This window comes from Protopterus annectens, chromosome 4.part1 (assembly GCF_019279795.1).
Source record: "Protopterus annectens isolate FY-2018-M chromosome 4.part1, PAN1.0, whole genome shotgun sequence".
In the NCBI taxonomy this organism is placed as follows: Eukaryota; Metazoa; Chordata; order Ceratodontiformes; family Protopteridae; genus Protopterus; species Protopterus annectens.
This window is the reverse complement of record NC_056734.1, coordinates 405412483-405425087: the sequence shown is the minus strand read 5'-3', so window position 1 is coordinate 405425087 and position 12605 is coordinate 405412483. Positions and strand designations below refer to the sequence as shown.

Genomic DNA, 12605 nt, shown 5'->3' with positions numbered 1-12605 from the left:
TAGAATTGATGACGCTGTAATTGTTGAAATTATCTCTAAAGAAGCACATTAAGTTATTTGAGTAAATAAATATGTGGATTAAGGTGTGGGAAGTGTTAGTAACATTAAATGTGATAGAAGGGATGATGCAGTGTCTTCTGCTAATGCAAAGAGATGATGATACTGAGTAAGATACAGGGGCCAACCAAAGGCCTGCTTTTAAGGAGATAAAGGGCATTTAGTACAGGACTGTGAAAAAAGGAAAATGCTGGCAATGCAGAGAGAGGAATCATACAGTTAAAATTGTAAATCAAAATATAGCAAAAGCGTTTTTTGGTTGATTGTCCTGTTACAGGCCAAAAGAATAGCTGAAGAAAATATTGAAAATAATAGCAGGGAACATGAAACAGATAATTTTGTAGAAGAAAATGTAGAAGAACATATAAAAATCGAAAAGAAATGTGGTTAAATACTCTATAAAAATGTTATTCAGGAATAGAATAGGTATGAACTACTGTGAAGTGAGGCAGGAGAGGAGGGAAATGTGAACAGCATTATAACAAATATCTGGGGGTAATGGTAAATTAACGGTGTAAGGCTGAAAGCAGAAATTCTATTGTTATAAGATACACGCTGTAATAGAAGGATGAAAAGGGATAATACTGAGACCTTGTGGGGAAACGAAATTATATGGCCTGTAGAAGTGAAGCATGTTAAGGTATAGTGATTCTGTTCAGAAATTAGAAAGAATATACGTTACAATACTAATACCAGGGCGTGATTTAAGAAAAGGAGAACAATATATACGATTATTTGCAATTTATGCATACACAAATATGACAGAAAAAATGTTTGAGATCTTAAAATGTGTTTGGTTAATATGTTTATTATTATGATAGGAGACTTCTACTGTAATTTAAGGAGGGGGATGTAACACAAGATGTGTAAGTAGTGAAAGAAGTTATAAAATGTGTAGGACATCAGGTAGGAAAAAAGAGACATTATCAAAAACCGATATTTAAAACAGAGGTAGATAATGTAATATGCTCTAATGGAATAGAAGAAATAGGAGGAGGTGCAGACATTTGTAGGTTTTCTGATCGCAGATCAGTGTGATCAAGGATAGGTGAGAATAAAGATATAAAATAAAAGAAGTTAAAGAAATAAAAAGTTTAACTGGTGAAGTTGGTAAGACAGTGAAGCTGGAGAGTAAGAAATTATAGGAGGAACATATGATAACGAGGGAATGTTATGAAAATTAATTGGTATGGTGGATAGTGTTTAAAGAAAACTGTAAGAATGTTTTTGAATTCTAGAAAACAGAATGAAAAGTAATGAAATTGAAGAGCTTCAAGTACAAATTGAAAAAAAAGAAACAGAATAAGAGAGAGAAAGAGTGTTATAAGACAGAAACAGAGAAAAAGTAAAACACTTCTTATTTAGGCAAAGATTTGTCTTAAAAGATAAGAGGAGGAGTCACTTTATTTAGGAAAACAAGTGAGGATAAAAGAAGAGAAGAATGGATGTGTTATTTGGTAAAGACGGTGGTGTAAGAAATAAAAAAGGAAGCAAAGGAAGATCTGTAGATGAAATGTTTGAAAAGGAAGAAGTCGAGAAACAGGAATGATGTGTTTAAAAACTATCTGAAGGTAATAAGGCAAAACTGTAAAAGGAGATTACTATGAAAGAAATGCAGGAATGAATAAAAGAAGGTAGAAGGATTTTATGGACTAAGTTATGGATTTTACAAAAGAATGGATAAAACATGGTCTTTTGTAAAGTACTATGCAGGAAGAACTATGTTGTGGGGTATTTAAATGTATATGAAAAAGGTGAAATATATAAGAAACTGGACACCTATAACTTTAAGGTACAAAAAAGATGCAAAAAGTGTTGAATGAAATAATAAAAGTTATGTTTGGTGTAAAAGGGAGAACAAAAGAAATGTTAATAATGGCAAGAGAATTAGGTATGATCTTGACAGAAAAAAATGAAGTAGGACTGGTTACTTGTGATGTAGAGTTGGCATATGATACGATAGATCATAGGCAATGTATGCAATTTTGCAAGCATATGAAATAAGAAAAAATGGAAGTTATAGATACATGTTATGAAAATTCATGTATGAAAGTAATGGTAAATGGATGTATGGGAAAGGTCAGGGTAAGAATAGGAGTTAAGCATGGGTGTCCCTTAAGTATGTGTATTTTTATTCTAGTAATGAATGCAGTTATTCCAACTTTTATGTCAAAAATGGATGAAGTATGTCGGAAGATGAAAAACAAAAGTGAGTTTACAGTATGTCAGTCTTATGCAGATTGTTTGGTTATTGTAGTAAAAAATACAGGATGGATGAATGAACTTGTGATAAGACCTGAAAAGTTATTAAAAGACCCAGTTTAAGATTGAATAGAGGAAAGGTAAGGGGTTTGGTGAAATAAAGACGATGAATGGAATGTATTGTGAATAGGAAGAGCATTAATATGTTAGGAGTTAAGTTTGGGGAATATGAAAACATACTGAATGAGTGAAAAGTGAAACTGGAAGAAATATAAACAATTACTTGCATAGTGAAAAAAGTTTTAATTTATAACATAATAATAAGGTGCATATGTTAAATGCATACATTTTGGGGGGAATTTGCTTATGCTGATGGAGTTTATATGTTTCCAAGAAAAATTGAAAAGGAATTGTTAGAAATAATTTTTTTCAGCTTTTAATGGGGGGTCGAAAGTGAATCTTATTAAAAGAGAAATAACATACAATAAAAATAAGGTGAGTAGGTATAAAAAATACTGTGTTTTAGCATCAATATACCTGTTTTGGTTTATTAATAGTGTGAAAAGCAGAGAGAAAAAATGGTGGGAAATTTGTTTTCTGAGAGGTATGAAGAGATATTGATATAAATGGAAAGGAAAAGAAAGGATAACAGAAGATTATGAAAAGAACAGAATATATGAATAAGATAAAAGTTATGGAAATTAAAAATTGATAATTGTGAGAAATGGAATGAGTGGGATCAAAAATTATGGAAGATTTTTTTCAATTTTATGTCCATTGAGTGATTTATCAGATGATATTAGAAATGGGGACTTTTTTGTGCAGTCTTATAATGACAATATGCATTCTTGTTGAGATCTGTTCTTATTTCAACCAAACCATAAAGCTTGCAATGATACATTTTTTATTTATTTAACATTTGTTGACCGGGAATGTCCGACTATGTTCCACAGAGCCTGTTTTCAGCGGAGGCCTGGGGAGAAATGCTCCAGATGCATGTCTTTGGAATGTGGGGAGGAAACCGGAGTACCCGGAGGAAACCCATGCGAACACAGGGAGAACATGCAAACTCCACACAGAAGGCACCCCAGCTGAGAATCGAACTGGAGAACCTCTTGCTGTGAGGCGACAATGTTAACCACTGCACCACTGTGCCGCCCCATAATATATGGAATGGTATATGAAAGTTGCTTCAGTTTGTAGAGAAACATTGAAAGAAGCCTGAAGAAAAAAAATCCATGTTTCATTTTTCTGATAGATTTCCATGGATTCTCTGCATTAGTTTCTGCATCTATGCCTGTTAGATTTCTTTATTATATATGTTGTCTACAGGCCATCAATTTTTGCCGTGTCAGTTGCATTATCTTAACTTATGCACACAAGCTGGAAGTCCCCATATGAACATCTGGGTGTTTATAATAGCTAGGCATTGTTTATTAATGTGAGCTAATGGTATATTACTGGTACATGACTGCCTTTTAAATAATCTGTTTTTGTGTTAACTTTTTGTTCTTGTACCTTTTGTCTTTTAACACGTGTGTGTTTTTTTTTAGATGCCACAGAAGCAATTTACAAATTTATTCAAAAGAGTCGAAGGATGATAATTGTACTAAGCCCTGATTACTTAACTGAGAAGAGTATCAGCCTGATAGAATTTAAGCTTGGCATCAGCTGTCAGAACACTTTCTGCACAAAACTTGTGCTTGTGGAGTACAAAACACTTAAAAAGTGTTGTGCTGAGATCACCAACCTCAAGGAGTCTACCTCATTCATAAGGTGGAAGGGGGAAAAATCAAAGAAACCTGGCTCTAGGTTCTGGAAGGCTCTTCATCTTGCCCTTCCTTTAAGAAGTTTAACCTGCCCTCCAACCTTAATTGAGAGCTGTAGCTCGCATTCTGATATTGGTGCAGCCAATTTCCAGAAGAGGAAAGCTAACCTAAAATGTCATTCTGCTGCCAACAGTACTGCTCAATTTGCTAGTAGAAAACGATCAACTCCCAAACCAAACTTTGATCCAAAAGGAAGACACCGGTCCTCCAGACATTGCCAGTGTTGTGTTATGTATGCTGATGCTGACAATTTAGTTAGAAAGCAGAGTCAAGGAGTATCACTTCCTGCTTGGGAGACACATCTTTGTAAACAAAAAGTCTACTTGGAAAGGACAGAGCAAGTAGCTGTAGAAAACAAACTGTGTCTCCCTTCTTTAGAAAGCTCCTCTGGCAACTACAGATTCTATACTGACTTGTCAAATAATAATGATATCTGTGTTCTCTAATAAACTTTTGACAGTGAAATTAAAATGAGGACATCCAATATAATTCTTACAAAGAACGAGAGGAGCACGGGAAGGAAGAAAGTACAGTCAGTCTGAGCCTGTGTCATGATAAAATTGTACCTTTACATGCTATTCAATGAAAAGATGAATGGGGTCTGGTGATAAAAGTCATCATACCACCGAAAAGTGCTACATTAATGACACTTTCTGCATGAGTTTTCAGTAGTCTGCAGAATCATTTTATGTATTACTTTATCTAGATTTCTAAGAAACGGTACATTCTTTTATAGACATGATACCTAGAGGTTACCCTATGAATTTTAAACTATCAACAGTCCTAACTTATTTTTATGTTGTTTTTATTTATTTGTTTATTTATTTGGATTGTGGAAATCCACAAACGCACTGTTGAGTAGATTAAACAAATAATAACAATGCAGGCGATAATTATAACAACAGTGGTTTTAGTTAGCTCCAAAACTTTGAGTTCACTAGACCTGAAGAAAGTTCTCAGTGGTGACCTAGAAATTATACCATACATCTTTTACAAACTTTTGGGTTTTAGAAATAAACTGTGACATGCAAAATATCTTTTATCAAGGAGCAGAATAAACTGTATTTCAGAATGCAAAACTGGGAGCTGTAGTTAGAGCTACTTATTTCCTCTTTGTGCTTTCATCCTGATCACTATTTAGACCTAAGGCTCAGAAATGAGTTGTGCTTAAAGTCTTCGTTAAATGCAGACTCTGTTGAGCAACCTACCACAGTATTTAGGTGACATCAGTGAAAATCTTCACATGTGAGGGAATTGTACTGCGATTTACCAAGAGTGCGCCAGGAGCTTAGTGTTACAGTGAAGCAAATGCTTTAGCTAAAAGGCAGAACATTGCTTTGTCTCTAGTTACACTGGCAGAGATCCTAAAGCATGCAACCTATTACGTGTGAATTTAACAGACTTTTGAAAGAGTGCTTTTGTCAGAAGACTTTGCTTCTCTATAAAACAATATAGGGGAGGTTTCATGCCTCATTTTATGTAAGTAGGCAACTAAATCTTGGCAGAAAATGTCAAGGGTAGATTGTGACAGAAGAATGACAAAGAAGCAGAAATGTAAGACATAAAACTGTGGTCTAAGCAGTGATTATGCATGGCAAAGTGTGTTTGTATTGAAGGCAGTGCATTTCAGGCAGTGCACTTCATGAAACTTGAAATGGAGATGAAGGATCTGAGATGGATAGTAGGAAACACAATGTGGGACAGACCAATAAATGAGGTAATCAGAGCAGAAGACAAACTAGCCCAAATTGCTGAGAAGGTCAAGTAGAATAGATTTCAGTGTATTGGTCATATGAGCAGAAAGCAGAAGCTGATTTGGTGAGGAAGGTTTGTGAAAGACGGGAAGAAGGCAAGAGGAAGTGGAGATTTCAGTTATGAGAGAACTAATTTGTGTGAAAGAAGACCTGCAACAGACAGGCATGACTACTGAAGACGTTAGCAGAGTGATTTTGAGTCGAGTGGTGGTGACGGTTGATGCAACACCCCAACCACATACAGAAAAAAGGGACTTGATGATGATGATTGAACATTAGGGTAAGTGGCAAATGCCCTTTTGAGCTTCTGTCACTCTCAGACTTAGTGTACTGTATCACAGCTTATCTAACAGCTGCCTTTGTGGTGCCTAAAACGTACCCTGAGACTTACTGGTAGTTTTTGAATTTGATTTAATTTTACCTTAAGCAAATGATTATCCTTTGATTAATTTTGCTGTACAACTTGTGTGTAAATACTATGACTGAGCAGTAACAAGATCAAAACTTGACATAACATTGAAGTATGGCTGTGATGTGTCAAAAACTTATTTAAATTCCCTTTTGTTAAACATCTTTTAATTTAAGTTGCATAATTAAAGGTTATTTAGAGTTATTGATTACTTTATGGCAGTGCTACATTACTGGGATGAAATCATGTTTCAAATCCATCAAGGATTCATTAAGTTTTATGCATTTACATACTAGTCATCTGGAGGAATGTGTGTGTGTGTGTGTGTGTGTGTGTGTGTGTGTGTGTGTGTGTGTGTGTGTGTGTGTGTGTGTGTGCATGTGTGTGTGTGTGTGTGTGTGTATATATGTGCATGTGTGTGTGTGTGTGTGTGTGTGTGTGTTGTAGTCATACAGAATCCTCAAAGATTCAATGACAGTCTGACACTTCTAGATTGAATGAATGTAAGCAGTGTTCCTTTATAGATTGAGTGAATGTAAGCAGTGCTCCTTATCTTATTTATTTTCCTGTGTTGTACAGTTTTTCATTCCTGTAAATTGTGCAAATGTTTGCATATGAAACACTGTGGACACTTAATCCTATTTACTGTTACAAAAACACATGCATATATTGTTTGTGTGTGTTGTACAAGTTTATCATTTCTGCATTTAGTTACCCATTACAATTGTTGAAGCACATAGGGTGGTAAAATTAGACTGGCCCCATGTCTTTTTTCATTGGGATATTCTCATTCACAATTATGAATGTTCATTCTCTATATGTAGAACATATTTACTGTATCAGGAAACAGCTCAAAAAGGAGGTGAACTCGCATCATCATTGTTTATGTAAATTTCAGTAAATAATGGGACAAACATTATAACCTGTACAAACTTTTATCACATAAATAAATATTCCATGGCCTTTCATTAATCATGTTAGTAGAATACTGTGATCATTCAGATAAATAGAAAACAAATATCAGTAACAACTGTATTGCATGTATTTGGAATTGCTGATGACATAATTTCCTGCAAAGAAAGATTTAAAGTTTTTTTTTTTTTTATGATGAGCAAAAGAAACACTGGAAAATAAGAGAATATGCCTTTACAGCTTATTTTAACTGTGGGAATATAATGCCTGAATTTTTTTTAATCTTTATTCAATAAGATACATGAGATAATACAAAGCTAAAATCATGCAAACATCATGTGATCACATACAGAAGTTAAATATACAGAAAAAAAATCAGCCTTACTTGTATTAAAAGGTGTCCAAATTATGAAAGCATCCCAACAGTGAAAAAGATGGAGTAATAGGAAATGGCTGGGATCCATTGACAAGCCCAGCACCCTGCACAGTGCTAATATTCAAGGTGATTACTGAGTAAGGCCCCATAGAGCTAATGAGATGTGTAATACAGTGAGTAGAGACTGCACATACAATAGAGGTGCAGTGGTAATGGGATAGACAGTACTAGTCTGCTGTGGGCTACAAACAACTCTACAGTAGTATGCATGGTTGATGTGATGGACACTGCAGCTAGCATGGCCTAGTCAGTGCATACTCACATGCACAGTGCAATATGTAAAAGCAGCAGTTTTCAATCAGCACAATAAGGGCAGCACAGCTAAGCCAAATGTCAAAAAGAAAGATCGCAGTAGATGTGCACATCACAATGGCAGCCCTGTATAGCATATAAGAAGGGAGGAAATAGGGGTATATAACAAAGTAGGGGAGAACATCAAGCAAAAGTAAAAGCAGAAAGGAAATCATAAGGTATGAAAGGATGAGGGGAAGGAGGGTAAATATGTTTATATGGTGGTAATCCCTATTACAAGTTTTACAAAAAAAGGTTGTGGGCAAGGTGCTGAGGGATGTGCACAATTTCTGTTGCGTTGCAGGTGTGTTACATGTGATTACAGCACCTGTTAGTAGCTCCAATTGTTCATGACCTAGTTTTGTACTTTGCAGGTTGAATGTTACTGGATCCAGGGTAGGGAACTAAGGGGGATCGTTTTTATTGCTATGTTCCTATACTCTCAGGCATGCCAAATCCTACTAGAATAGACTTCTTCTTAAAGGACTCCAAGATATGGGTTTTCATGTCTCCTGGATTCCAGATATGTTCCTGTTTATTTTCCAGTTTGAGAAAATGACCATGGATAACTTAAAGTTCAGGTAGAGATCGTATGGGATGAAGGTAAGTTCTAGCCTGAAGTAATGAACACATTACTGATATTAAAGTATAATTTTAATTTCCAGAGAAGATGGATTCCTCCTTTTGCAAGGGTTCCGTAATCTTTATATAACAAACAACTCGGGTTCTGGAATCACAAACTAAAATTTTCATGCTTTTTCTAGTCAGTATTCTGAAAGGGAAGATGAAACTACAAAAAGTTCTGGCACAGAAATAACAATTTTGGAAGTTAAATATTTTTATTGCCAGCCATATGGTCAAGTAAGATGTCTGAGGTTTCTTCTTTGCCTCAGTTTTGGTCTGAAATTCCAAAATTATTAGGAAAAGTCACACCAGAGAAGGTGGGAGTAATTTTGCATAAAGAGAATTATCATACATCTCAGCTCAAAATTCTAATGCTGTCTTTCATGAGTGAAATAGTATGATCTGGCAGTTTCTCTTTCACCCTCTCCATAAAGGTGGTGCCTCAACGGATCCTGGAAACTATCTCCCCATAAGCCTGACTAGCTTGGTCTGAAAAGCTATGGAAAGGATCATCATGGACCTCATAAATAAAGATATTGGGGACCTACAGACACTGGATCCTACCCAGTTCGGCTTTGTTAAGGGCAGATCCTGCCTCTTAAACCTGGTTGATTTCTTTGAAACAGTCACCAAGGCCATTGACGAGGGGAAGGTGGTCCACACAGCCTACCTGGACCTAGCAAAAGCCTTCGATACAATACCCCACTCGGGCATTATAGATAAGCTCACCAGCTTAATATAAACCCCTATGTCACTAGATGGATTGCAAACTGGCTCAAGGACAGAACCCACATGGTTAGAATTGCTGGAGCCATGTCAGACTCCAAACCAGTTACAAGTGGTGTCCCACAAGGCTCAGTCCTGGGACCTCTCTTGTTCGGTATATATTTCTCGGAGGTACAGGCCAACACGGAAGGACTGTGGCTGACCAAGTTCGCAGATGACTGCAAACTGGGTGCCATAATCGACTCTCCAGATGACACAAGCATCCTCCAAAAGGGCCTCATAGAAACAGACAACTGGTGCCAGAGCCATGGCCTCAATCTAAATGCCAAAAAGTGTATAGTCATCCCCTTTGGCAAAAACAAAGTGCCCACAAATTACCACATAGGTGGTAATCCATTAAGTACAGAAGAAGTAATTAGGGACCTGGGGACCCAAGTTGATAGCAATCTCTCATTTGACAACCAGATGGCCAAAGTGGTTAGAAAAACATTTTATATAGCCCACCTAATCATGAAGGGATTCACATCTAGATCAGGGGAGGTCATCGTGCCTCTTTACTCAACTCTCATCAGGCCCATAATTGAGTACAATGCCCCTTTTGGGATGTACCTTACCAGACACCTGCAGCAACTGGAAAGACCCCAAAAGTACCTCACCAAGAGGATCAAAGGGCTCAAACAGATGCCATATGCTGCCCGGTTAAAGAAACTCCAGCTCTACTCAGTGGCATACCGCCTGTTCAGAGGCGATCTGTGCCTGATGTATAAAGCCATGTCCAACCCGGAATTAATGGACATGCTGCACCTCAGAAAATCCAAATTCCATCGAGCTATGCGCTCGAGAGACTTGAACCTCAGCACTGAAATAAATAGGACATTGCTGGAGGGACAGATTCATAACCCAGAGGCTCCCTTCACTCTGGAATAAAATCCCAGTCCAGGTTAGGCAGAGTCCCTCATTGACTCTCTTCAAGAGGAATCTTGATGAGTGGATGGGAGATCGTAGGTTTACCCTGGGTATCACTTCTGTGTCACTGTTAGACAGAGGCACAGTATACTAACCTCGAAAAAGGGCATAGCAAAATAAATTTAAAATGGGTGGCGAAAGCCAAACACATTCTGGCTCGGCTTATAAATGCCCTAGGGCAGATAGCCTAGTATGAACCTATGAACCCTGTTTTCTCAAGGTTCAAGGAAGGTAATGCTGTTTACCTACTGCTATTCTTTCTGACTTTTCCCATTATGTATATGTAATTAAAATAGGTTGCTCCACAATCTTGTTTTTTGGGTATTGGTTTGCTCTCTGAGCTGATAAACTGACTGTCCTATCTTCTATCTTAGTTCTTAAGGTGGGTTGTCTCATCATCTTTACCATGCTCATAATCTTAACAGTTTGAGTGATTACCACCTTAAAAGAATCCTATTTAGATTCTGGCTAACAAGAGTAATCATTTTCTCTTCAATAATCTTATAGCCATTTCAAGAGAATAATACAGGCTTTCCTTATTTTTGGCTCTGAAGTCCTGCTAAGATTATAATATGGGCTGAAAGGATGTTTGGTTCCAGTTTACATTCAGTTATAACTGATTAGGGTTACCACCTGTCCTGCTTTGGGCAGTTGTGTCCTGCAAAAAAAAAAAAAAAAAAAAATACACAAAATGGCAAATGCCCTGAGATTTTAGTACAAAAAATATTTCCCAAGATTTCTTTAACCCAGTTGCATAAAACAATTATTTTCTGTCTGAAACACCTACATGTTATATGAAACAGCATAAGCAACTCAAATGATATAAGAATGAACTTTTATTTGTACAATAAATTGAAGTTCTGCCCTTTACACTGGCTGTGGGTATGTTTTGTCCTACAAAATCTCCCGTTTCTGCAAAAAATGTCCCACTTTGGGTATTTGAAAAGGTGGCAACCCTATAACTGATATCAGAATATTGCTGATAGAAAGGTAGTCACTATACCTGGCAATACCAGCACTGGGGACTAGGAAATTAATGTATTTAACATGGGAATGGCATGCTTTCCACATATCTGTAACTGAAAAATCTTCTTAACAATTCATGGGTGGCTTGGGTAATTCTGAAAAAGATAAACTTAGTCCACTGGGTGTTTATCTAATATGGGATCTAGTGCAACACTGAAGTTCCTATCTATCAAAACTTTACATTTTCTCTTTGTTACTCCAGATCCAGGGGAGGTCATGCAAAGGGGGTGCATTCCTTCTCCAGTAGGCTCTTAATAGTTCCTTACAATTAGGTGACCTTCAGGGTCTGATACCCTCCTCTGGCCATCTGCCTATGCTGTCATTGTTTGTATCTGAGTTGGTCCAGTTACGGTGTGTATGGACATGTGTTAGAGCCCCTACTTAGATGATTAACCACAAGATGCCCATTACCAATCAGTCCATAACTCGTACACTCTTAATAATGTATCTATTTTAACCCGAGTTTCCAGCAGAAAAAAATGGCTGAGGTTGATTCTCTTAACTGCGTCTGTAGTACACCAAAGCTTGGTAAGGGACCCTATACTTCAGTACTCCAAGACATAACCTTAAGCTGAGGTTTGCATAATGTAGCCAAAACTGTAGAAACAGAGTGTCTTCTGGGAGTGCCCTACTCCTCCATCTTAACCACAGATTAATTGTGGTTCTTTTGTTTTTTTCACTCTTCCCTAATTTTAAGGAACGTTGAGCTGAAAGGTATACCTGAAAACACACTTGCATGCACGCACACACAAACACACACACATGGGAATGGCATGCTTTCCACATATCTGTAACTGAAAAATCTTCTTAACAATTCATGGGTGTCTTGGGTAATTCTGAAAAAGATAAATTTAGTCCACTTGGTGTTTATCTAATATCTAAAAAAAAGTTAAGGGAGATCAAACCTCACACAAGTATGAGAAAAATCAAATAAAAACAGACTGTTAAGATGTTAACTGAATAGCTTCCCTGATAAATGATCAAGACAAAATAGATTGACAACAACTCTTCAAAAATGCATGTCCTCTAAAACTTGCCTGAAAAAATTCAATAGGGTTTTTTCAGGGGCCGAGCTCTCTCTCACATCTTCCATATGGAGGGCAAGCTCCCCACCTCCACAAACAAATATACTCTAACTTCATGGCAACGAAGCAGTGGTAAAAGGATTAAATCCCCTTTAAACTGTTAAGTGGTCTCACACATAATATGATCCTTCTGTGCTTTTAACATCCCAGTCTTCAGTCTGTGCTAGTAGGTGATTTTGACCAGTTATGTTCCGATAGTTATGTTCTGATAATTAGCATCCAGTCAATTGGTCTTCAGTCTCCTGGCATGAAGCTAAATAAACTGAGTGAATATGTTTAATAGATACC

At 36.9% G+C, this 12605-nt stretch overlaps 1 protein-coding gene across 1 annotated transcript in view; it reads left to right on the top strand.

The window, feature by feature from the left end:
- The window catches only part of LOC122800889 (interleukin 1 receptor accessory protein), a 1870333-nt gene extending 1863749 nt beyond the window's left edge, over positions 1-6584 (top strand). Inside the window, exon 11 of the mRNA XM_044070223.1 lies at positions 3813-6584. Within this exon, the coding sequence (XP_043926158.1) occupies positions 3813-4534 (722 nt within the window). The 3' untranslated portion in view covers positions 4535-6584. The remainder of the gene's footprint in view (positions 1-3812) is intronic.
- Positions 6585-12605: the final 6021 nt, after the last annotated feature.